Below are 26,143 nucleotides of genomic sequence, written 5' to 3' on the forward strand. Positions count from 1 at the left end.
TGGTTCATTGCTGGTTTATTCTGCTGGCTTAACTTGCAAAAGATGTATGTTGTCTTCTGAAAATTATTTGTGAGCAACTTTAGGGAGAATATCCAACTGGGATACTTCACATAGTGACTTCCAATTACAACGGGATCCAAGACATGGAAAAACAATCAAACATTTAGCCTCAATCTAAATTGGAAGGAAAGACTCAAAAGTGGCAGCAACATCAAGTGAAAATTCTAACTAGCATGCATAAAGAATGACAAGCCCAATAATAAAACATGCCTAAGTAAGAGATACCAACAACCAGAGTCAAACAACATTCTATAGTTTTAGAACCAAGATGAAAAACTGGCAATCTGAATGTGAAAATGTGGCAAGACAAAAGAGATTAAAACATCACCAAGACATCGTGAAGAAGCCCCAAGTATGAAGTAAAAATAACAAGTCAATGTCAAATTATTTTCTTGGGCATAGCTGTAAAGTTTCTGCAAATTCTACTATAAATCAGACTGAGATAACACCTTTATAGTGCTTGCTGAAGATGATCTTTATAATTCAGACTTGTATGAAGCGTTACCAATAGTATAAATACTATTCTGAAAATGTTTTATCTCTGCAATAATAACCTACATAAATATTCGCGTGTCCTTTATTCACAATAATAACCTACATATATATGGCAACCAAGGGGCATGTCCCTAGAAGGGACATGTCCCTCACTAGGTCGGCCTCTAATTGATTCCCTGAAATCAGCAGCTATTGGGGAGGACTTTAGTTAGTGAACAAACTAACTAAAATTATAAAGATTAATCTTTAACAATAATGCCCCTAGGAGACGCCGATCACCACTAGGATAATTACAATTATATAGGCCTCCATTTCATGCAAGAACAGATCCATACGATTTGTAATCAGACCAATATGATATATCAAAGTTACGGAATTAACACCCCCTATTAACTTGATAATCATACCTTGAGATAGCATATCTAGCGACATCAATTGAGATGAATAAGCATGGATTGATACTCTATATCTATCTGAATCTTCTAAGCATGTGGTATCATTGAACACATGATACTATGTCATATTACTATACATGTGATATGACTTATCACTTATACTAGTGATAACAGTATTGCATGGAATGCAACATACAAGATAAAATCCGGAGAATGATTAAATTCTTCATTTATCCAAGTTGTGACTCATAGGTACTGGTAGTCCTATATCACAACATGATTCTGAGTTAAGATCTGCCAGAACATAGGATAAAATCTGGAGAATGATTAAATTCTTCATTTATCCATGTTGCAACTCATAGACATAGAAATGTCTACATAACAATATGATCTTGAGCTCATATAGATCTAACAATAGTTCTCTATTGTTCAGCACATTATCTAAGAGATTGTCATCTCTCATAATGTCTTTTATACAAGTGTTCGTTGTCTCAGAGATCGTCACCTCTTAGATAATGAATACAAATGGTGAAGCCCATAACAATCTATAGCCTGACAAAAATTATTTTATTAATAATTTAAAGAATACAAATGTATTATAATTCAACCATACCAAGTCTTTTCTGGAAGTGATCTATCTTCACTCGAGAGAGAGGTTTGGTAAGAATATTTGTTGTCTTATCTGCAGTGCAAATGTATTCTAATTTTACAGTATTCATGTCTACCATATCTATTACATAATGGTAAGGAATTTCAATATGCTTGGACCTATCAAGAAAAACTGGATTCCCAGAAAGCTTGATGGAACTATGATTATCACAATGAATAATAGAAGGATTCATGGGTTGACCAAATAATCCCACGAGTAACTTTCTAAGCCAAACTGCTTCCCGAGAGGCCATTGCTGCGTCAATGTGTTCAGCTTTTGTGGAACTCTGTGCTACTGATGCCTGTTTTCTGCATATCCAAGATATCATTGTTGAGCCTAAACTAAAACAGCATCCTGAAGTGCTTTTCCTATCAGTAACACTTCCAGCCTAGTCTAAGTTTGTGTACACATGTAAGTCCAAGTCAACTTTCTCATACTTGAGTCCAAAGTTAAGAGTGCCTTGTAAGTATCTCATAATGTGTTTAACTGCAACGAGGTGAATCTCCTTTGGCTCACACATAAACAAACTTAAGGCATTAATAGCATAGCAATTATTAGGTCTAGTATTTACCAAGTACATAAGAGACCCAATCATCTATCTGTAAAGAGTAGAATCTATGGAGGGTGATTCTGTAGTTTCTTCCTTAAGTTTGTGTAGATTAGTCTCCATTACAGACGACATAGGTTTGCAGTTCCACTTTTTAAATCTCTTCAAGATGTCTAATGTATACTTTCCTTGATTAAGTATGATGCTGTCAGAATTCTGCCATATTTTCAGTCCTAGGAAGTCATGAAGGAGTCCTAAATCTTTCATTTCAAATTTTCTGATTAGATCTTTCTTGCATTGATCTATAAGATGATCATCACCTATTATTAGTAAATCATCAACATATAGTATCAAAATTATCATATCATCTTTATCCTTTTTATAATAGAGATTTGGATCAGCTTCATTCTTAGAGAATCCTAAACTAGAGAGATACTTGTCAATTATTTCAACCATGCCCTTGGAGCCTGTTTAGGCCCATAGAGAGCTATCTTGAGCCTGTAAACAAAGACTTCAGGGTTATGAGTTTCAAATCCTTCAGGTTGTTCCAAATATACCTCTTCTGTAATCTTTCCATTCAGAAATGTTGCTTTCACATCCATTTGATTTACTTTCCATCCCTTCGATGCTGCAATAGCTAGGACTACCCTTACAGAGATGTATCTGGCAACTGGAGCGAGGGTTTCTTCATAATCAATTCCCTCTTTCTGAGAGAATCCACTAGCTATGAATCTGGCTTTATATTGTTCAATGCTACCATCAACAACATGCTTGATTTTGAATATCCACTTAGAAGAAACAAAAGATTTTCCTTTGGGCCTTGGAACAATTTCCCAAACATCATTCTTAATAATGGATTGGTATTCTTCTATCATAGCATCTTTCCAAGTTGTATGTTTAATAGCATTTGAAACATTGGTTGGTTCTAATTTAGCTAAATCACTCATGTTTGCTGCATAACTAGAAAATCTTTTGGGTCTTTTGCTCTCTCTGAAGGTTCCAGATGGTGCAACGAAGTCTTATGCTTCTTCTACAATCTTAATAGCCCAAAGTGGTCTTTTCTTAGGATTTTGAGTTTCTTCAAGATTAAAAATTTTGAATTTCATCTTCAATTTCTTCAATGGTATCCCTCTGAAACTCAAATTTATGATTTTCTTCAGAACTAGCTAACTCTGTGGAATCTTCAGAACTAAGTGCTCTTTTGAATGCTAAATCTTCTTCAAATATTACATCCCTACTAAGTTCAATGTTTTCCTGACTAGGGATGAATATTCTATATGCTTTAGATGTTTCACTATATCCGATAAAAATACCTTTCCTCCCGGAGCGTTCTAACTTAATTCTCTTTTCTTTTGGAACATGAATGTATACTGGGCACTCAAATATCCTAAGAGGGCTTATATTAGGTTTAACTTTAGAAAAGACTTCTTCAGGAGTTTTATCTCTAAGGTGGGAGTGAGGACTTTTGTTTTGAATATAGACAGCAGTACAAGAGGCTTTTGCCCAAAGATAATATTCTAAATTTTGATCAAATATCTTAGCGCTTGTTGCTTCTATAATTGTTCTACTCTTCCTTTATGCTACCCCGTTTTGCTGTGGGTTAGAAAGAACAGTATACTCCCTCTTAATTCCTACTTCTTTACAAAAATCTTTAAACAAGCCTGAAAAATATTCCCCTCCATTATTAGTCCTAAGAGTTTTAATTATGTGTCCTAATAAGTTTTCAGTTAAGGTTTTGAATTCTTTAAATCTCTTAAGGACTTCTTTTGTTTCTTTACATTTTAAGAAGTATATCTATGTTTTCCTAAAGAAATCATCTATAAAAAGTATATAGTACCAGGATCCTGCAAGAGAAGGAACAAACCTAGGTCCACATAAATCTAAGTGGACTAATTCCAAAAAACTGTTAGTTTTTCTAGTGCTATCATGAAATGGACTTATGGTGGTCTTACCCAGAGCGCATCCGTTGCATATGCTTGAATGATCTTTATTCAACTTAGGTAAACCAATTACCATCTTTTCCACGGTCAATAAGGCTTTGAAATTTAGATGTCCTAACCTTTTGTGCCATATTTCATTTATATCAGCAACTTCATGAATTAAGGCTTGAATAGGTTGACTAGGCTTTGTATTTAATTCATACAAGAATCTCTTTCTTTGACCAATCAACTTGGATTTCTTGAATGAAGAGTTCTTAGACTAGGTCATTACTTTATCGTCCATGAATGCAACATTATGTCCATCATCTTCAAGTGTTGTAACAGAAATTAAATTCCTCTTTATTCCTAGTACATAGAGTACTCTTTTGAGATGTAGAGAAATATCTGACTTAAATTTCATAGTGCGATTCCCAATTCCTTTGACTGAATAGGAGGAATTATCACCGATGGTAACTTCGCCATCAACTTCTTTTGATATTCAATCTAGTACTTCTTTGTATCCTGTAATGTATCAAGATGATCCACTATCAATTACCCATGCTTTGCTTGATACTTCATTTGATAGAACATAATACAATACACAATTCTCAAGATCGTAGTTCTCTTCTTTCCTGGTAACGTTTGTACAGTTTACTTGTTGCTTTGTATACTCAAGGTAATTAGATCTCTAGTGTCCAAATTTTTCACATTTGAAGCATTTTATTTTGGATAAATCTTTCTTAAGTTTGCCATTTCTTTGATTTCCCTTCTTCTTCTTGGGGTGCTTCTTCTTACCTTTATAGGAATTTGTGTTGAGAACATGAAGTTCTTCATCTTCAATTTTCAATTTTCCTCCTTTCTTAAGTTTCCTAGATTCTTCTTGCAAGCAATCTCCTTTAAGTCTATTAAAGTCTAGAAGATTGTCTCTAGCACTTACTCCTTGTGAGAATGTTTCCCATGAATCTAGTAACCCAAATATAACCATAAGTGTTAGTTCCTTGTCTTCAATTATGGTCCCTATACTTGCAATTTCGTCTCTTAGACTAGCCACCCTTAGGAAGTAAGAGTTCATAGATTCTCCCTTCTTTATCTGTATATGATTTAGTTGTCTTTTTAGTGCAAGGGTTCTAGTCGCATTGTTAACCTCATATGCATTTAATAATGCATTCATCATATGAAATGTTGTTTGATGTTTCATTAGCATAGGTACTATTTCATTTTTCACTCCATCTAATATGATTTGCATGGCTTTCCTGTTTCCTTCACTCTAAATAGTTTTATTAGGTTCAAGATCAGGTTGCTTGAATGCTTTATCAACAAACTATTTCACATAATTGTCTTCAAGAATCGTCATAATTCTGAATTTGCAAGCAACGAAGTGTTCTTTTCCATCAAACTTGTCATCAGGTCTGATTGTGCTTGCCTTGCTAGATATTTAAAGTCTGATTGTCAATTTGCAGAGTCTGGGTTCGACTACCAAAGCTCTAGTACCATGTAAAGTTTCTGCAAATTCTGCTATAAGATAATACCTTTATAGTGCTTGCTGAAGATGATCTTCTATAATTTAGACTTGTATAAAGTGTTACCAATAGTATAAATACTATTCTGAAAACGTTTCATCTCTGCAATAATTCAGATAGGGCAGTATTGCTAAAGGAGCAGATCATGTAATATTTGTGTGTCCTTTATCCACAATAATAACCTACATAAATATGGCAACCAAGGGGCATGTCCCTAGAAGGGACATGTCCCTCCCTAGGTTGGCCTCTAATTGATTCCTTGAAATCGGCGGCTATTGGAGAGGACTTTAGTTAGTGAACAAACTGACTATAATGATAAAGATTAACCTTTAATAATAATGCCTCTAGGAGATGCTCATCACCACTAGGATAATTACAATTATATATAGGCCTCTATTTCATGCAAGAACAGATCCATACAATCTGTAATCAGACCAGTATGATATATCAGAGTTACGGAATTAACAATAGCTACCAAAAAAGTGTGAAGTTTACATGGAGAGACCAAAACAAAATCGTGCCAAGGAAGCTAAGACAGTGATTCATGCAATAAGGGTTAGTGAATCGTGTAATAACGCTTTCTCAAATATACAGTAGCTCAATCTGTCCAAGAGGGTGAAAAAAGTTGCAAATATTTGGTAAAATCATGACTGATAGACACCCAAAAAGGAATGACTAAAATTCCCAATCTTTCTTTTGGTCATACCAATTCAACATAATGACTTGGCCAGTAGTAAATTCAAAATTTATGCACATTTAAGTTTCAGATCTAGACCATTATAAATGCTGCAATTTGACATGATATTGCCATCAAAAATGCCCAACCAGGGGGTTAAAATTCTTAAGGATAAGACAACAGTCAGCACCCAATTTCAGTTTTAATACACGCGCACACAGAGAGAGGGGGGAGAGAGAGGGAGAGAGAGAGAGAGATGTTCAATTTAATTATATTTTAAGTGTTCCATTTCCTCTCAGCAAAAGAATGATTGGAGTTTGCTTGAAATCTTGCTCAATATCAATTTTAAAAAGCATATTTTAGTGGATAGTGTTTCAAGAGAACCCAACTTTAATTACAACCAGCATATAGTGATCATCCATAGGGTATAATACTATAAACTAGTGAAAGATCTGAGATCTCAGGTACTTAATGAATAGAATAGATATTTGGTTAAGAATCTCCCCTCCACTCATTATTATGCTTCTGCCTTTAACATTCAAAATACTATTTGACAGCACTATTTTAGTATTATTATTTTTGCTCTAACATTCAAAATATCATTTGACGGCACTATTATAATATTATGCTAATCTGGCCTTAAAACTCATTGAGCAAAATATATCTGAATAAAATGATAAATTTTCTATTCTAAATCTTGACATTCAGCACAAGACAAAATATCCTTACCTTCCACACTACATTCTTGCGGGTTCCTCTTGTAACACATGGATGATGAGAACAAAGCAAAAGCAATGCACATGTACTTGGAATTTTGGCAAGAGTTGGTGCTGCAACGACAAGCAAAGCCTTTACCAGAAGCCCTTCTGCTGGCACTAAAGGTAATAAATTATCTGTCATGTTTTCTGCATCACTATAATAACAAAATAAAATCAGTGCAGCTCAAACATAGGCTACCAAAAAAGACAAGAAAAAGAATCCTACTTTTTAAGAATGAAATGTCAACCAAGAATTAGACTTTGTTTATATAAGGGACACGAGAACATATAAATTAAGTTGTTATTCTATAAAAGATGTTTATGTACTATGCGTGCAACTTTCAGAAAAGCCCTTTCATTTTGAAACCTTAAAATGCAAGACAATGAGTCCTGTTGCCCTTTCATTTTGTAATCTAAAAAAAAAATCAGGGTCATCCAAAATATTTGATACATATGCCTCCATACTTTTTCTCTTTGACATAAGTATGGCACCTGTTTGGAGTAAGTGTCCCCTTTATGATTTAAACGCTTTACATTTCTGTACAAATAGTTATTCACGCATTTTCTACTGGATAAATGGCAATAATATAAGTCAAGTAAATGTATTAGCAGGTAAACAAAACTCAGGTATGGGTAAGCATAATATAATGGAATCTTTCACATCACAATTTGTAGATACTAATCAACCATTTCCTTATAGAAACAAATCAACCTCAAGCATATACCCTGTCTTGACAAACTCCAAGCGTTCTCCTAGTACAGAAAGCCATTCAAGGAATTCTGATAACAGCTCTTCTGATATTTTTGGTACAGATGAATGGACACGCTTCAATGCTATGGTTGCAAGCCGACGAACCTCCCAAGAAGAGTGACAAAGAAAAAAGAGCACCAGCTGTATAAATCTCAAGATATCAGCAAGAAATGACTGTAAATGCTGCCCAGATTTGAAATTCACACAAAAAACATCACAAATAGCATAAACACCAATCTTACTTGTAAGAGCTGTTTTGATTGTGTGGATTCTGCCACTCTAGAGATGATTGAGAAATTTGTTAGCATCATTTGGTAATTTCAAGTAAACAGTACTCACATTAAAGATTTTACTAAGTCGCATATTTCATCTTTAGATAGAATAGGCATTGATCTTATATAAAGAATCATTTATCTAGCTCAAGAGGTCATAAAATTAAAAATAATTTAAGCATTTTAAGCATATGAACCTGTGTGAATGCTCTAAAAGTAGCACCTCAACAAGATCCATAAAAGCGGCACAATCATCTACCACCAATTTTGAAGCCTGAGATGACATTATAGTTTTTTGAACTTAGAGAAAAGCAATACAAACTTGTGAAGATGATACATAATACTAAATATTTAGGTTACCCTAACAAAATAACATTATTTTGAACTCTTAAACAACATGTTCAAATACACAGACTGAAATCAAAAGCTTACCACACTAGTGGATATCAAAGAAGAATTTGTTTGAAAGATCAACTGCCAGATCTTCTCTTTTATGAGCATATCATCTACAATTCAAGCAATATCTTTCCATATTTATGGCACAAAAAGCTCATATATAGATGATTACAGAATGAGATGGATTATCAAATACAATTTTCTAGTGGGCAGACTATTCAAGTTCTGCATTAATAAGAAGGGAATTAATCTCCCCAATAGTGCAAAGAAAGAAACAATAACCCTAACAACCCACAACCTGGTTAGATTAATATGGCACAAATTGAGCTATACTTTATCAAATTTTAAATTCCAATCGCTTATACTTACCAGCTTTTGTACTAACAGCTGCAATCTTTACCACAAGAAGCAGAGCATAGATTCCCTCAACTCTTTGTGCAGGCTTTGAAGCACCACTTTTAACAATTTGAAGTAGAGGCTCCACCAAGGGTTGCATCTATGCAATCAATCATGTAATCTAATATCTTCAAACTCATATCCATAACAGATGTGATAAATCTCTAAAAATTGATCTATATAATATTAAAATCATTGTAATGTAAACCTTAACCCAAAGAGTTTGACCAGCTAAATTTACCCGTATCAGAATCTCCATGTTCTTGCATGCCATTCGTAAACAACGAAGATGTCCTCTTCGTAGGGATTCCTTCTCTTTGAGTCCACTAATAAAGAATGATGCAGCATTATCTACAATGCCTTCTGTTGATCTTAGAATCCAAGAACCCAGGGCTGACAATAGTGAAAGACGGACCTCCTCGTTACCTGCAAATTTCGTCCAGCAGCAAGCACATAAGATATAACTAAATTCAAGAAAATATTCTACCTACCAATATTAGGAATCAAACATTTAGTGATCAGTAAGAAGTAGACCATCTTCTTTGTAAGTAGACATCAAGAAGAGGGATATGGAGGTGGCCAGAGTGTTTAAGGCTTTGCCAGGAGGTGCACTTGATAGAGCTTGAATTGTGTTAAACATTCCAACTCTTTGATAAGGAAATGCTAATTTCCCTTCTGATCCTGCAAGAGGTAAAATTATAATTATAAAGAACTAAATTAAGTTAATAGTTCAGTTGTAGACCATCAAAACTGTATTGCTTATCAATGCATCCATCTATGGACCTGATGCATTTCCTTTTTTTTCAGTTATGTAAACATTAAAACAAAAACAAGAAAAGGCCCACATAAAGATATTAAGTTTACCAAAAAGCATGTCATGTGAGTTTTACTTTGGTTAGTAAATATTAAATAAATACTTAAAAGTAACTTTTAACCTCCAATTATTCCTTTTATAGAGTTGAACATAGTAACTGTAGCATCAGGATCACTGGACTGCAAGCTTAGATTTTTTATGATCTCCAAAGCCTCTTTCCTCCTGTTCTCATCATTGTGGCGAGCCTGCTGCAGGACTGTTGGCAGAAAATCACCAGCATATTTGCTCAAGTCAAGATTTACTGATTCTAGGAGGACACCAACAGCCTCAAGGGAAAGCTCTGGATTGCGCTTCAACATCTTTACAGCTGTTGGCACCACTATTTTTCCAAAATCCTCATGCCTCATCTGTTTGAAAAGCCGTTGAAAAGCTTCAGATATTGCCTTTGGAGGTCTTTCTCTGGAGTTAAGAACAACTTTGAGGTACAGTTCACGGAAATCTGTCTGCATTTTGAAACATACTCACAGGCATTAGGAATTAGGAGATGATGGCCATTTAGCACAGTTCTATTTTATTACTATAGATCTTTCAGTAACTATCCATCTAGCAGTATATATTCACCAAACAGTGTTTAATTCGACAATTTTTTGTTCCATTCAAATATTATAATTTCAAGAACATGATTTGATGCTCAGAAACTCCTCTAGCAAAAGATTTAGTGAAAGTGAAGTCTAGAAACAAATATTCACCTTGTGTTCTTCAAACAAAGGAGAAATGTTTGCACAATATTCTAATAACACTACAATTAACCCTGAGCTATTTTCCATTTTTATAGTTGCATTTTGCAGCTCTCCAACATAAAGATTGAATAAACTTGGCACCTGGAAAAAAGAAAACATTATCATTATAAGAAGATAGCATTGAAAGCAAATGAGTGGTGTCCAATAAATGACATACCTACAATTCCATTTCTGAACAACTAAACAACTTTGGCAAAATGAAAACATGTTATCAACATTAACCCTTATTGAATGAGATAAAAAGAAATTCTGTGATGTCAAGAAGATTGGTGAAGAAATCATTTCTGAAGATAACATCCCTGATGCACAGAAATAGAAAAGATTGAATTACATACAAGAATGCATGCAATTTCACAGCTAACCTCACTAAGTAGATGAATAAAGACTCTCTTGGTAGCCCTGCGTAAGCGTATTGAAGCCTGAAGAAGCACACAAAGCAGGGACGCTTGTACAGATGCAATTCTCGTGAAAGCATTCTTTGATGTGGTAATGGATGGACTCATTCTGACCAGTATGCAGGACCATCTGAAAAGCTTGTAACATGCTAGATTTAAACCAGCCTTTACATGTTTCTCTGCAGATTGAACAAGAGCCCCAGCAAAGGCTTTTACAAATACTGGCTCTCCCAGGGCCTTTGATATGGCATCTTCCACAGCTACTTGAGATGGCCGGTCATCATATATAAATAATGTCTTTAAAATTACATCAACCAATAGCATAGCACAATCAATATTTATCTCTCCTGCATTTTCATAGGAATTAGCTCACCACAATTAATGCATTTAGAGACATAGCATGACAAAATGAAATAAGAATGACATATGGCTCTTTTACGTCTTTAACGTGAAATAATTAAGGAAGATAAAATAAGAAGAGCAATTGCATGACAAAACTTATTCAATCAAAAAACACATGACATCAGCATTCATGCCACTTTGAAATACAATAAGTGCCATCAAAAAAATTCAGTTTCCATTGTAACGTTCTTTAGACAACAGACTTTTATAGACTTGAATATTAAAATATGTTGTTGATTACTCCAGACTATTCCCTACAGTGGTTACCCCTCAATTATTTTGAAGTGTGTAATAAAATTTCAGAGTCTAAGAAAGGTTTAATATGCACTAAGCTAGCTGAGATGTGTCTTCCATTTCATGGATTATTTATAGTGAAAAAAGATTCAAAAGGCCAAAACCATTAATATTGTCAAACATGAGCTAAAAGAAATGCTGCGGAAAGAATTGATTATTACACAGTATGGTTCACAACTGAAAACTGCCCCAATGTATGACAAGTGTGAATTAGAAATAGTTCGTATCAGAAATTCAGAAATTCCAATAATAAGCAAGAACCTAGTGCTAATATTCCACTAATCTATCCTCACTGGAGGCTTCCTGAACTCCTTGACCACTTTGGTGTATTCTCCTCCCAAGATAAAACCTCCCTCCTAGACATTTACTTTCATGACTGTGCTTCCCATGTCCGTTATGATGTTGCAAGTCAACATATCAAAAAGATCTTCTATCTTGTTTCCTGTTTCTTAATTTTCTCAAGAAAAATTAGGAAAGATTTTCAAAATCATGGACTACAAAACCATTTGACTGGGAAGGACTTCAGATGAGTTACTCATACAAAGGTGTAGAATCATGGGTTTGTTGCATAGAACTATTAATGAGAATGTTTGCTAATGGTTTAACCAGTCTCATTGCACATCATCCATCCTGTTCACAAACTGCATGATATTTCTTGCTCAAATAATCACAGAATTGTTTTGATTGATCGTACATTTACGGTTATCAGACAGGGGGCTTGTTTTGATTGATCATACATTTACAGGTATAAGACGAGTCATTTTTGGCCATTTCAAACATTGTAACTTTCGAGAAATTGGAATTGCAGATTCTCAATTGCATTTTATGTATGCAATCTATTGTTGAGGAGATTCCTTAATGGCCTTAGAAATCATTTACAACTTTGTGGCCATTAAAAGTGATCTAATCCTGTACTCGGGCATTATGTCCCAAAGTTGTGAGCTATTAATATTTACATCTCATAAATAATACCATTATGAGCCTCCTTGAGACAACTGTCAATTGGGTACAATTGTTCAAAGGCAGACATTATGTTCCTAGGGTTCTGAGCTATTGATACCTTACATCTAAATAGTATCATTATGAGTCTCCATGAAACAATTGATGGTCAGTTTTGAACTGTCCGTGAACTCCTCGGTTTTGCAACAAGTAAATTGCACTTAGATCCCTCTGTTACCAACCAGAATGGCTCAAGGGATATGTTATGCAAACTCCAGAGCACTCTAGTTTATGTCAATGATAGTTTAAATTTTCAACTAGCATCATGTTCAACTCAATGTACAATTTTCTGTTGGCAATAGAATCTCTTGTCCTCTTCTGTGAGATTTGCTCGCTTGTGGATAAACTAAGTAGATAAGACTGGTCATCATCTTCAATAACTACAAAATGCTCTACTCAAGTTCCAATCTTCTGACAAAGACCAGCCAAAGAAAATTGTGCTGTCGTATACCTGCTTAAAAGTTTACAAAGCACTTTAATATGTCTATCTCTCAATCTAAAACTATCTCTCTATTACAACTTTTGCAAGGAATACACCTCTATTCCTGCCAGAGAATCAGTACTTCAAATTACATTTCCAAATTATTCAATCAAAAACAGCCAGGCGACTGGTATTATTAAATCCAAACCATGCTTCATGGGTCAAAGATTTAGAGCCTCGCTATCAGAAATTAAAAACCAACTATTCAGAGCTAGGTGACTTTAGATCCATAGTCTTATGCAATACTATCTATAAGATACTTTCTAAAACACTAGCTAACAAACTTAAAAAGTTGCTTCCAAAGATTGTCTCTGAAGAACAAACATGATTTTTACCTAATAGATGCATTTTAGAAGGCATAATTATAGCCCAAGAGATCGTTCATACAGTACAGTCTAATAAAGATCCTAGTATGCTGAAAAACCTCGATATCCAAAAAGCATATGACAAAGTTAATTGGAGGTTTCTATGTAAATGTTTAGAATCCTTTGGTTTTTACAAATGATGGATTAATTTAATTTTCAGTTGTATATCATCACTAAAACTGTCTATCCTAGTCAATGGCAATCCCGAAGGATTCTTTCAAACTTCTAGGGGAATCAGACAAGGTGATCCATTGTCCCCCTTTCTGTTTGTCATTATGGAAAAAGCCCTTGGGAGAACCACACACAAGTCAAAACAGGAAGGAAAAATTAAAAGCATTAGAGTATCAAAAACACAAATAATATAACACACCAACAATTCACTGATGAGACTATTTTGCCTGGGATCAGCACTAAGGAAGAAGCCCAATATTTCAAGGAAATTCTAAATAAATATATGACAGCCTCGGGACAAGTAGTCAATGCCAACAAATCAGAAATCTTCTTTCTGAATACTAACCCGAAGACTGAACATGATATCTGTAATATACTAGGATTCAGATTTGGTAACTTCCCATGTAAGTATCTAGGGATTCCATGTGAGAAAGGAAAAATAAGCAACAACTTATGGGAACCAGTGATTACCAAATTGAATAAGAAAATGGACAGCTGGAAAGGTAGATGGCTTTCTAATGCAGGCAGAACCGCAGTGATCAAATCTTTTCTTTCTTCTATCCCCATCTATCAAATGTCTATTTCTACCTATGCCCACTGTCTATTCTACCTATGCCCACTGCGACTGTCAGAAAAATTGATGCCAAAATCAGGAATTTCTTTTGGAAAGGGACCTCAGAAAATTAAAAACAACCATTAATTAAATGGGAACAGATTTGTAAGCCGCTAGATAAGGGAGGTCTGGGAATCAAAAAATTAGCTTCTCAAAATATTGCTCTTGGAGCCAAACTTCTTTGGAATTTGTTTTGAGAACCTAACAGGGAATTTGTTTTGGAGCTAAATAAATATGTGTTAAATGTGGAACCCATTAACCTTTTTAAATCTAGAAATCATCTAAATGGTTCACGTATATGGAATTTTATAATACCATGCAAAGAAATCATAAACAATAAACTAACTCGGGACATTGGTAGTGGGAATAAGGATAACGCCCTTAGACTCTATCCAAATAGACCCATTTATTAAAACCATCCTTAAACAAGAAAGGGGAGATAAACTCTGCCACTATATTGAAATTGATAACCTGTCCCCCCCCCACTAAGATGGAAATGGAAAACCCTTAGAAGAATCCAAACTTGCGGAAGAACAAAAAAACACTTTCTCAAAAATGTTATAAGGTAGATCCTTTGCGTTAAAGGTCCGAGACGAAAAACTTATTTGGAGTGGGTCTAACGATGGCAACTACAAGGCCAAACATGTTAAGATTTTAACTCAGAAATGAACGATAATCAGCAATAGGAAAAGCCAAAACACATATAATAAACACCAGAAATTATCCTAGGAAAACCCTTCTAGAATGAAGGGAAAAACCCAGCCACACAACAAAAATATCTTTATTGAAAATAGAAGTCCAAGTGTACAATATCCTTTGCTTGATGCAAATATATAACAATACGAGAGACTCTTCACATTGTAACCAAAGGTCTCTTGAGATTCTCGTAACTCCTATAATTAATTATGACTCCTTGAATATTCATGCCTCAATGCTTGTGAATGACACGTGTCATTTAAATTTAATATTACAAATTAAACTTAAGTGACCTTTTCAGCTGAAGATGGCAATAACAGTAATAACGTCCATATTTCGAGAGATAAAAATCTCTATCGCAGCTACAAACTTTAACACTCCCTCTTAGCAAGAGAGAGATCTTTAACTAAACAAACACACAAAGCTGCAACCAAAAATGTCAATTATAAATTCTGATCATACAAATTCAAAACATAATTCATGAAGTTACTCAACATGAAAACTTGTAACAATGAGTCATATTCATGGAATCACTCAACATGAAAACCTGTAACAATGAGTCATATTCATGGAATCACTCAACATGAAAACTTGTAAGAATCAATCATATTCATGGAATCGCTCAGCATGAAACCCTCTAACAATCAATCATATTCATGGAATAACTCAACATGAAAGATTTGTAAGACTCGCAACTAAGCCTTTAATCATGATCTCATGAATTGCCATGGAATCTCTCAACATGACATCCAACTCCCATCATGAAATCTCTCAACATGATGTTCATGGACTCTCTCAACATGATGTTCACTATCGCATAGTGAAAGAGTTATCGTAGCTGATTTTACAATCTTGTTTATTCACACGAATAGACATAACAAATAAAACTTAATCTTATTAGATTTCCACAATCCATTAGACTGTATTTTTGCTTCTAGATTTGATTGTGTTCCTTTTTTTAGCATCAACGTTTCGGATCACACTTTGTGATCCATCATCAGGATGAGAGAATGCAAGAATGAAATAGTGTGATAAGCAAAAATACAAATAAAAATCAGTTCCATTTAAGTCTCAAAGTTTACAAATACCACAAGCATCACAAGAATATAGGAGAATGAAGGGGATTCGATAAGCACTCCCTCTCCATAATAAGATAGTTGATGTTACCTCCCTTTGAGGCTGACCATCTCCCTCTGAATCAGAAAACATCTCCCTCTAAAGATGAAATGATCTTCCCACTTTTATGAAGATATCAAATCACTCCAAGAGTGCAACCAGCATTATGTCACTTTATCTTGATGCATACTGATCAAGATAGATTCATCAAACCAAATTAGTGCTATAAATTCCCATTGAAGTGACAAATACAAAATATCGAGTGCTTAAGGGTTCATACAGTAATGAAAAATATTGAAGTTTGAATGTAAGAAATCAAACTCCCTTTTATAACTGATGACAATCATCCCAGCTAGACTACCGATATATGCTCCAGAAGTGAGTCTTCTGGCCAACTATTACAAGTACTTTCAAAACTAGTTCAACGCATGACTTCAATCCCTGTGATGGCTAGGAGCCTAACTGCACATATTTCTACAGGTGTCCATATTCACCCACAGGTCCATCTTCCTGCAACTCAATTGCTCCTTGTCACTCTACCTCAGGCTCTAGATGTATTATTATATCCCGACATGGAAGATGACCAACATCTTGAAGGAGTGAACTTACCCACAAACGTCATGGCTTCTTTTACAACATCCAAATCCAAGTCTGAAATTTGGCCTCTACTTGCCATGATAGCATAGACAAAGCAATCAAAATTTATGCATGCAATGCTGAAGACTCTTCGATGGCTCGAACATAACCAAGACTCTCATTAGTCCACTTCCTCTTATTTGATTCCAATGGCCAAGTTGCGCTTCATAGCTTCTATGCAAGCTAAACGAGCTTTTCCAAAAAAAAAAAACATCTTTGTTTGCATCCATAATCGAACCACAGCTAATCGGATGGAACTGCAAAAACATACAAAGGCCCTAAACATTGCTTTTAAACTCTCATGAGAATGAGAAATAATTAGAGGCCCATACAAATACAAAAATTGATATCTTTGCACAATACAGTATGAGTTAGTCCAGAATAACAATGACTGATCTTCTTCACACCATCAGACCTGTAGGGAATAAATGAATATATGCTGCTACCAAAAGATCGTTTACTCGTTACTCAGAATAATAAAATAACTGAGAGCATACTCTGTTGCCTATCTTTATGTCAAGAGATATGTGGTCTCAAATACGGGATTGGTCTCATAATAGTATTTGCCCAAAGGTAATTTTAAAGAAATATTTTACCTTAATTTCCTCACAAAAATAAATATAAGAAACCGATAAAAATAATGCATCCTCTAGAGATATATCAACGCTATGTATAATATTCAAACCTGTACGAATATTTGGAGAAGTAGCTTGATGCCCACATAGGAACCAATGTTTTTCCAACCATTATCAGTTACAAAGAATAGATAAAATAAAAAACCGACAAAGAGGACAAGATGAAGCCAACTTGGCGGAAAAATAATTGGCCGCTATAAAAAAAAATGCATGAACATAAATCATAATAAAGGGAGCTTGAACATAGGACTATGAACTTTGAATATCACAACATAGTAATGAGGTACGAATATTTGGAGAAGTAGCTTGATGCCCACATAGGAACCAATGTTTTTCCAACCATTATCGGTTACAAAGAATAGATAAAATAAAAAACCGACAAAGAGGACAAGATGAAGCCAACTTGGCGGAAAAATAATTGGCCGCTATAAAAAAAAATGCATGAACATAAATCATAATAAAGGGAGCTTGAACATAGGACTATGAACTTTGAATATCACAACATAGTAATGACCGATGAACATCTGTTGCCAAAACATAACAATAAAACCAAACACTTTGCCACATCACCACAAGCAACAAAATATATATCGCAAATGCCTGATTTAGCAGACATTAGAAATCGTCAGAGGAGCCTAAATAAGACGAAATACTTAAGAAGCCATAGTTTGCATCACTAAGATATTAATAATAGAAAATATAAAATTTCCTAATTGAAAGTCAAAATTGGGCATCTTTTACACACATCCGCTAGACACTTTAGAGAGAAGGCACAAACCCACTATTGAGCATGACACAACGGGTAAAAGAAAATAAAGCATAAAAGGTCTTTGCAGAAGTTTACGACACCAGGAACACATAGGTGTTAATAAAACGAAAATGAGATTCTACGTCTCTCTAGACTATGCAGGGAAATATCAACCAAAGATTCAACCATAGGCAGCCAAGAGACATGAACATCTCGCTCTAATACCATGTTAAGATTTTAACTCAAAAATGAACGATAAAAAGCAATAGGAAAAGCCAAAACACATAAAATAAACACCAAAAATTATCCTGGGAAAACCCTACTAGAATGAAGGGAAAAACCCAGCCACACAACAAAAATATCTTTATTGAAAATAGAAGTTCAAGTGTACAATATCCTTTACTTGACGCAAATATATAACAATAGGAGAGACTCTTCACATTGTAACCGAAGGTCTCTTGAGATTCTCATAACTCCTATAATTAATTATAACTCTTCGAATATTCATGCCTCAATGCATATGAATGACACATGTCATTTACATTTAATATTACAAATTAAACTTAAGTGACCATTTCAGCTAAAGATGACAATAACGGTAATAACATCCATATTTCGAGAGATAAAGATCTCTATCGCAGCTACAAACTTTAACAAGACAAAGATGGATACAACCATGCAATTAAACTCCTCAATTTGCAAAATTCAGAATTCCCACTTCAGTTATGTTGGAACAAGGCGGGCGGGGGCCCTAGCTCGGTTGGCTAAATCTTCCCTATTGCAGGAGGTTGGTCACCGGTTCTAGTCTCCCCCGTCCCCGTGGTACCGATGGGCGTGTCGCGCCAGCGCTACTGGTCACGTTAAAAAGTTTACCCGGCGCACTGCAATTTATAGGGGGGGCCGTGCTACACCCGATTCCTGCAGTCTAATATATTTTTTTTTTTAAATGTTGGAACAAGGCATGCTTACCAAAAGCAGGCACCTCCCTATGGGCAGCCATGCAAAATGCATCCTTACAGCTGAATGGTTCCAGAAGTTAAGTTATGAGGGGCCTTTGAGATGCGTTTTTGTGTAAACAAGAAGAAGCAACACTAGATCACATTCTATTCAGTTGCACATATGCTTCCTCTTGTTGGAAAAATATATGCCTTAAACTTAATTGATCAACTGTTCTACCTTATCACTTGTATGACTTTCTCCAACAATGGCCATCCAAAATGAGTAATTGTCTATCCAAAGATCTATGGGTTATCATACCCTCAATAGTAGCTTGGGAATTATGGAAAGAGAGAAATTGATGTCTATTCCAAGATAAGATGCTCCCTCTAGAGGCTCTAGGTAACAAAATCGAAGTTAGTATAGTGGAAACCTTGAGCAATACATTAAGAAATACCAACCACATAGAAGGAATCTTCACTCAGTGGGATAGACTTATCTGAAAAAAATTGGATGGGCCTAATCATTCTACCCCAATATCGTAAAGGTGGTAAGAATAGCAAGGAGGAGAGACTCAATTGCAAATGGGAACCCCCGCAAAGAAGGATGGTCCAAAATGAACTTCAATGGAGCCTCAATAGGTAACCCCAGGGTTGTCGGTATTGGGTGTGTAATTCATAACAGCAAAGGTAAAATCATAGCTAAGCTAGCTAAACCTAAAAACAACACTACGAATAATATTGCAGGAATAACAGCATTATCCAAACGACAACAATTACACAAGGATATAGGTATTCAACAGCTTATAGTGGAAGAAGACTCTCAAATCATCATCAATGCAATTAGAACTGGTACTACACCTAATTGGAAATTGAATTCTCTTCTAGAACGAAGTTTGAATCTCCTAAATGCATTTTCAGAGATTGAGTTCAAGCACATTTATGGGGAAGGGAATAAGTTGGCGGATGAATTAGCCAACATGGGTGCAGATGGCTTTTCTGGTAGCACGATACTGCATTGTTAAAGAAATAAGCTTATAGCAATATTATATAAAGTATCTTACATATAAACATCCTCACTAGTCATAATAATCTCAATCATATTTTTACATCTAATTTTCCCAAACTACATTAACAATATTAGCTCCATATCATTTCTAGGAAAATAAAACTGAGATCAGATCTTGCCACATTGTGTAATCACCATGAACGAAAGTGATTAGTGAGATATGAACAGATGGTAAACTGTTTTAGAATACTATTGAGATGCATTTCTGGATTAGATTGTGTTTTAGAATAATTTTATCTATTTTTATTAAATTTTCTGAGTTAATTTTCTCCCTCAATCTACTTGATCAAATCAGGAAATATCTCCAGGGCTACATCTTTATCTTTTGTATAAACATAATAGATTTGAGAATACCTCTATCTGTATAGTCTCTGGATGCCCTGTTCTTGATTATCGTATGGTATTTTACCTTCTCACAGTAGATCAATTATTAATGAAGTCGTTAACTCTGTGATATCTTGGCACCTCTATCCTTCATGTATTATTCCATGACAAGTATGGTGACATATTCAAATGGTCTTTCTGGTCATTCAAATAAGAGTACATCAACTTAACCTTACCCAAAATAAATTATCACCTGGTTATTTTCAATTTAAAATCAATGTGATAATATTTAACACAATAGAATCAAATAAGTGTTACCAATATTTTCTTTAGATAGCAGAATGGATCACAAAGAAGTGTAGGCATAGAAACATGTGATAAGATCAATGTTAGATATTCACAATGATAGAGAGTACTTTAGGATCTTTATAAACTAGCACTAATGCTAAATTGTTCTAGTGAAGCAATTTTAAATGTCAGCCTTAGCAAGCATCCAAGCTAAAATAGACTATGGAACAAGAAGTGTTGCAAAGTTAAAAAGATTGGTTCAAAGGGTTAAAACAAGAAAAAGGACATTTACTTTCTTAAAGATTATGTCTAATTGAGCTAACAATGATCTTAGCCTAAAGGGAGAATTGTAGGAAAAATCAGCATCACAGAAGAACGAAGCAGACAATACATTCCTAACTCAGCAGAAATCACTATGTAAATTATAATGTCTTCTTTTTCACAGACCAGAGGCTTTGATTCAAGGTCTGCAAAACAAAATAAGAGGCAATAATATAAATTATGATGGAGTAACCTTTATATATGTAAGGGAAGGTATGCCTTCCCAAAGTCCTCCATTATCAATAACAGGCAAGTGTAATCATAAGTAGACGAGACAATTGTGTCCCAGGCAAGACTGGGGGTTTCCTTCCCCATTCTTTTCTCCCCCAGTGCGTGCATTTTGAACGGGAAAAAAATAAGATTGTAAATTTGTTTAAATAATTAATAAAATATTGGTAATAGCCTTTTACTGACCAAAAAAACAAAAAAATTAGAGCCTCGTATCTGGGTATAGTTATTGGGTGCAAACTGAAAGGTTTTGGCCTATCATGCTCCATAGTTTTCCCGCGTGCTGAGCGATGAATAAACAGGCAAACGTCTCCATCTTAAGAAGCTTCCATTCTTAATACACCCAGATATGCTCAAAACCTTAGTGATTGAAAACAAGTTGAAAGAAATATTCAAGTTCAATCTTATATGATACCTAAAGGGCAGCCTTGTGTATTTGTTACTGAGAACATAGGCACCCAGATATACCAGATACAAACCCTAAGCGAAACCAACTGAATTCCACCAGGTTTTTAAACAAAAACATCTTCCAAACAAAACAAAATTATAATAATATTAAGTCAAACCTAGGCTAAACAAACCCTATAAGGTAACTACTATACATACTAATGAATAACAATGCTATAAAAATAATCTCATTTCTACTTTTCATTTCTCACTCACCCATAACTGCATGCCTACCCATTGCTAAGGGCTCAAGTTTGATTTGTCTTCAAAGAAGTGTTAGAAAGGCCCAAGGAAAATCAAGGAAAAATTACATTGAGGGCAACTTTTTTATTTTTCAAGTTTTCTTAAATTATTTTACAAGCAACACAAGCGCTTTCCTATTATTTTCCAAAATAGTTTTACTGTTCATTATTAGCTTGCACTTTTTCAACAATGGTAGCCTATGGTGTTGGTTTTTGTGGGCATTGTGAACCAAAAGCATATTGTATTGTATTTATGCATATTCTGGCAATTGTTTTTCTTTGATTTGAATGTGTGGATTTATCGTGGGCACAATAGATCAACAAAGTCAAATCCAGAAAAAACAATTGCCAGAATATTGTGTTTATGTGTTGTGTGTTTGTTTATGTAAGCAAGCAATTTTTATTGTCATAGGTGTTAGTAGTTAGAGGTTTTTGTAGTTGCCCCTTGGTTCCCGATTGGCTATTCATGAGAATGAGAGGATTTAAAAAAACAAAGTACAACCAATCTGATAATGATTGATATAATAAGCAACTTTCATGCTCTCAGATTCAAACATAGTCACATTATTGAGTTTTTTCATGATATTGTGTTTGGATTGAAGCGTGTAGATAAGTGTATATTCTAAAACGGCAAGGAGGTTTCACTTTGGGGGCAAAGTGTCCACTAGGGATTTTAAAATTGGCCCTTTTAGCCACTTTGGTAACACGTTAAAATGTCTAAGTAACTTGTTGGAGGTTAAGGTAATATATGGCAGTGTTCCCAATATGCAAATAAGAGCTCCTATAGTTAGGTGAAATCCGATTTGTGTGATTGTTATGCAAAGAATCAAGTGATGCTCTAGGCTGTCCAAACATGGGGAGTTTAAAGGGACAATTTATTGGATATAAATTAAGAGGAAGAGGAAGAAGACAATTCAACCAAAAAGTCTATCAAAGCCTCGTCTTTTTTGCACAAGAAAAGACCCCACAACCCACCAAAAGGTCATCCCAAACTACTTCAATAATAATAGACAAAAGTTCATTTCGAGCAACACCATCTTGATTAAAAGTAAACAATACTTGCCTCTCCAAAAAAAGAAAGATAAAACCTATTAGAAAGGGAATTTCAAAATGAGGGATGGAAAAACAAGCAAAACTGGTCAGAGGGGTATATGACTGTGATGTCCCATGTTGGAACCTTACTCAATTTATCCTAAGTTTTCCAATTACAGGTTGTTTGTAATGTCCCCTAATAGGAAGTCATTCATTCTATTAGATTTAAATTATTTGTTCAAATTATTATCTTCGTGCTTACCTCATTACCCTTCAAGAAGGGGATTTAAAAATTGGCCCTTTTAGCCACTTTGGTAATGCGTTAAAATGTTTGAGCAACTTGTTGGAGATGAAGGTAATATATGGCAGTGTTCCCAATATGCAGATTAGAACTCCTATAGGTAGGTGAAGTCCAATATTATTTGATTGTTATGCAAGAAATTAAATGATGCTCTAGGCTGTTCAAACATGAGGGATTTAAAGGGACAATTTATTGGATATATATTAAGACCAAGAGAAGAAGACAATTCAACCAAAAAGTATATCAAAGTCTCATCTTTTTTGCACAAGAAACAACCTCACAACCCACTAAAAGGTCATCCCCAAATACTTCAATAGTAATAGACAAAAATCCGGTTTTAGCAACACCATCTTGATTAAAACTAAACAATACTTGCCTCTCCTTCAAAAAAAGAAAGATGACATGAGTCAGTGTTATCTAAGTTGCCTAAATGCCAACTTGCAATGGATTCCCTCAAACTTTACGGATCCAAGCCCTTAGCATTTCTTGGGACTTTGCCCGCAAGGTGCTCAAGGCCGCTGATCCCTACCCTGTCTTGGGACAAAGGTCAAGTACTTGGATTTATTCAAGGCCCTCGTTGGTAACACTTCAGTAGGATTGAATATGTTTTCAATATATAATTATAAATACTTACTTGAATATTTAAGTATATTCATCAATTATTTAAAAATGGTTTCCTCTCTGATTATTTTATATATATAGTGTAATTATGTATTTGAAATATAATATAAATGTGTATAACCGCATTATCAACATGTTTATATGTGTGTGTATAGCTTAGTACCTAGTTCAGATACATGACCATCTTGTCGCTGTTATTCTATGCTTAAGCATAATAAACGATCTTATATCTTCAATGAGGAATATTCTTCATATTTATAATATTGTCTTATTTCATCCCATTTTCTTTCTCAATTCTTCCCTTGATATCCTACTTTCTAGAGAAGACTTACCATCCCATAGATGCGTTTCTTCATATCGTGCCTCCTCATAGCCAAGATATTTGAAACTCACACCCTCCCAGGAATTAATACTAAGACGCATTAACTATTCTTATTGTAAGCAACCTTTAATATTATGTGAATAGTGATTGTTAACTAGATTAGTTTTCTTACCAAGCAGTGCCAAACCCTCATTATATCTTATCAATAATAAGATTGATCCACAATGGGTATGTCTAATAGTCAATGATAATAATCATGGTGAGTTCTATCGATTATTGAAGTTGCTGTAACATATCTTATAATTGCCTACTTATCTCCTACTTATCAATATCTTATACGTTTTTTATAGAAATGTTGGCCTCGTTATATTTGCTGTCATGTAGGATCAAGTGTATTAATAATTTTGATATATAATTGCCTAACAAGATTGAAATAGTATTGATCAATCTACATATTGATTGATGAAATATTATTATTTAAAAAATTGTAGTATTTCAAACATTGCATTGTTATTTGATTCGTTATCACATATTTATTAACTGATTGTTTATTGATATTATGAACGTATTTGTTAATATGGTTTATTGTATTACGATTTAAGATTATTTATTTATTTATCTTATATTTCTAATTATATTGTGATTTAATATTAAATTTCATTACTAGACGTGGATATTACAATGAAACCCCTCAAGGGCATACAGTATTTATCCAACACAAACAAAATTTGTAGAAATTTACATCGCAGCCAATTATGGATTCATGCAGCTAACGAAGGGAATCCATCAGTTTTTTTATGAATGGAAGGACAATGAAAACAGCCCCTTAATTCAACATATTGAGAAGGGCAAAGGAAGGATACTGAATCCACTGCCAGCATCCTCGTAGAATCCATTGAGTTGATGGGGTCTCAAAAAATTTTCCAAGTCATAACAGAAACACTTATAAATCATAAAGCGACAAGAATGTTGGAAAAGACAAAAGAGAAACATACATTTTGAGCATCATGTACCATTTACGCACTCAGCTGTATGATGAAAAGGCTCCACACACAAAAGAGTGGTGAAACAACTCTACATTGAAGATAATGAGATTTATTTGTTTATGAGTAATCGTATATGTCACAAGCCATCTTTATGTCTCCAAATGTGAAATTGTTGAAGATATTGTTCTAGATTTTCATTATTGATTTCAGTTTAGTTGTTCTAATTTTTTTTATCTTCTATTTTGTTATTTAAACTTGAATAAGCAAGATCTTTTAACTTGGAATTCATTTAATTTGCCTTATTTGCCCCTAATTTTCTCTGGCAACTGTAGTCTTAGTTCTTTAATTAAATTTGTCTCAAATATTAGTAAGTTGCAAGTTCCTATATAGAACAGCAGAATTGAAGTGCGCACTCCTTTATATAGTCAATTATGTGCAGTCAGTAGTGAAAAAGACAAACGAGTTAGTGTATGTGCATTGTGCACCCTGACTTATGACATCTCACATAATCAAGCACAAGGAGAGAATGACAAAACATTGAAACACGGCACCAATGAATCCCAACATAAATGCGCTTTTTAACAACTTTCATTAGTCCCAATTGATTATTAGGGGAACAATGCTGCTGTGCAGCTAACAGAAGTGACACTAGCCCTACTCAAGGTTGCAATGAACCAACTGCTAATGCTGATGCTCTTGAGGATGGACAATATATTGCTTTCCAATGTAAAGTATCATTGTAATATACTATATAGTAATATTTAAATTGCAATGGTCAATGAAGTCCTTAAGATAGACTGTAGGAATAATTTTTTACTCTTTTAGTTAAGTTCTTAGCCTTTGTCCATTAGATGTTGGTCATACCCTTTTGAGGTGAAAACCATTGTTTGCCTCTGAGACGGAGGTATTTCTCTTTCCACTCACAAGAGTAGCCATAGTGGAAGTAATGTTGAGAAACTCCATGACAAAATCATGTTGAGTGAACTTTGTGATGAGAGCTTATATTTCACACATAGGAATAGCCATGG

General features: G+C 34.5%; 1 protein-coding gene across 4 annotated transcripts in view; it reads right to left on the reverse strand.

Moving 5' to 3' along the window:
* ILA (putative protein kinase regulator ILITHYIA) overlaps positions 1–26,143 on the reverse strand; it is a 265,229-nt gene that overhangs the window by 210,048 nt on the left and 29,038 nt on the right. For all 4 annotated transcript variants that reach the window (XM_089791540.1, XM_089791536.1, XM_089791539.1 and 1 more), the window contains exons 3-13: positions 10,811–11,190; positions 10,398–10,529; positions 9,770–10,151; positions 9,369–9,515; positions 9,076–9,260; positions 8,808–8,934; positions 8,475–8,548; positions 8,240–8,316; positions 8,013–8,049; positions 7,745–7,911; positions 6,991–7,174 (exon numbers count right to left, since the gene is read on the reverse strand). In XM_089791540.1, the coding sequence (XP_089647666.1) occupies positions 6,991–7,174; positions 7,745–7,911; positions 8,013–8,049; positions 8,240–8,316; positions 8,475–8,548; positions 8,808–8,934; positions 9,076–9,260; positions 9,369–9,515; positions 9,770–10,151; positions 10,398–10,529; positions 10,811–11,190 (1,892 nt within the window). The remainder of the gene's footprint in view (positions 1–6,990; positions 7,175–7,744; positions 7,912–8,012; positions 8,050–8,239; positions 8,317–8,474; positions 8,549–8,807; positions 8,935–9,075; positions 9,261–9,368; positions 9,516–9,769; positions 10,152–10,397; positions 10,530–10,810; positions 11,191–26,143) is intronic.

This window comes from Cupressus sempervirens, chromosome 7 (assembly GCF_028749045.1).
Source record: "Cupressus sempervirens isolate cs-2001-9-10 chromosome 7, ASM2874904v1, whole genome shotgun sequence".
In the NCBI taxonomy this organism is placed as follows: Eukaryota; Viridiplantae; Streptophyta; class Pinopsida; order Cupressales; family Cupressaceae; genus Cupressus; species Cupressus sempervirens.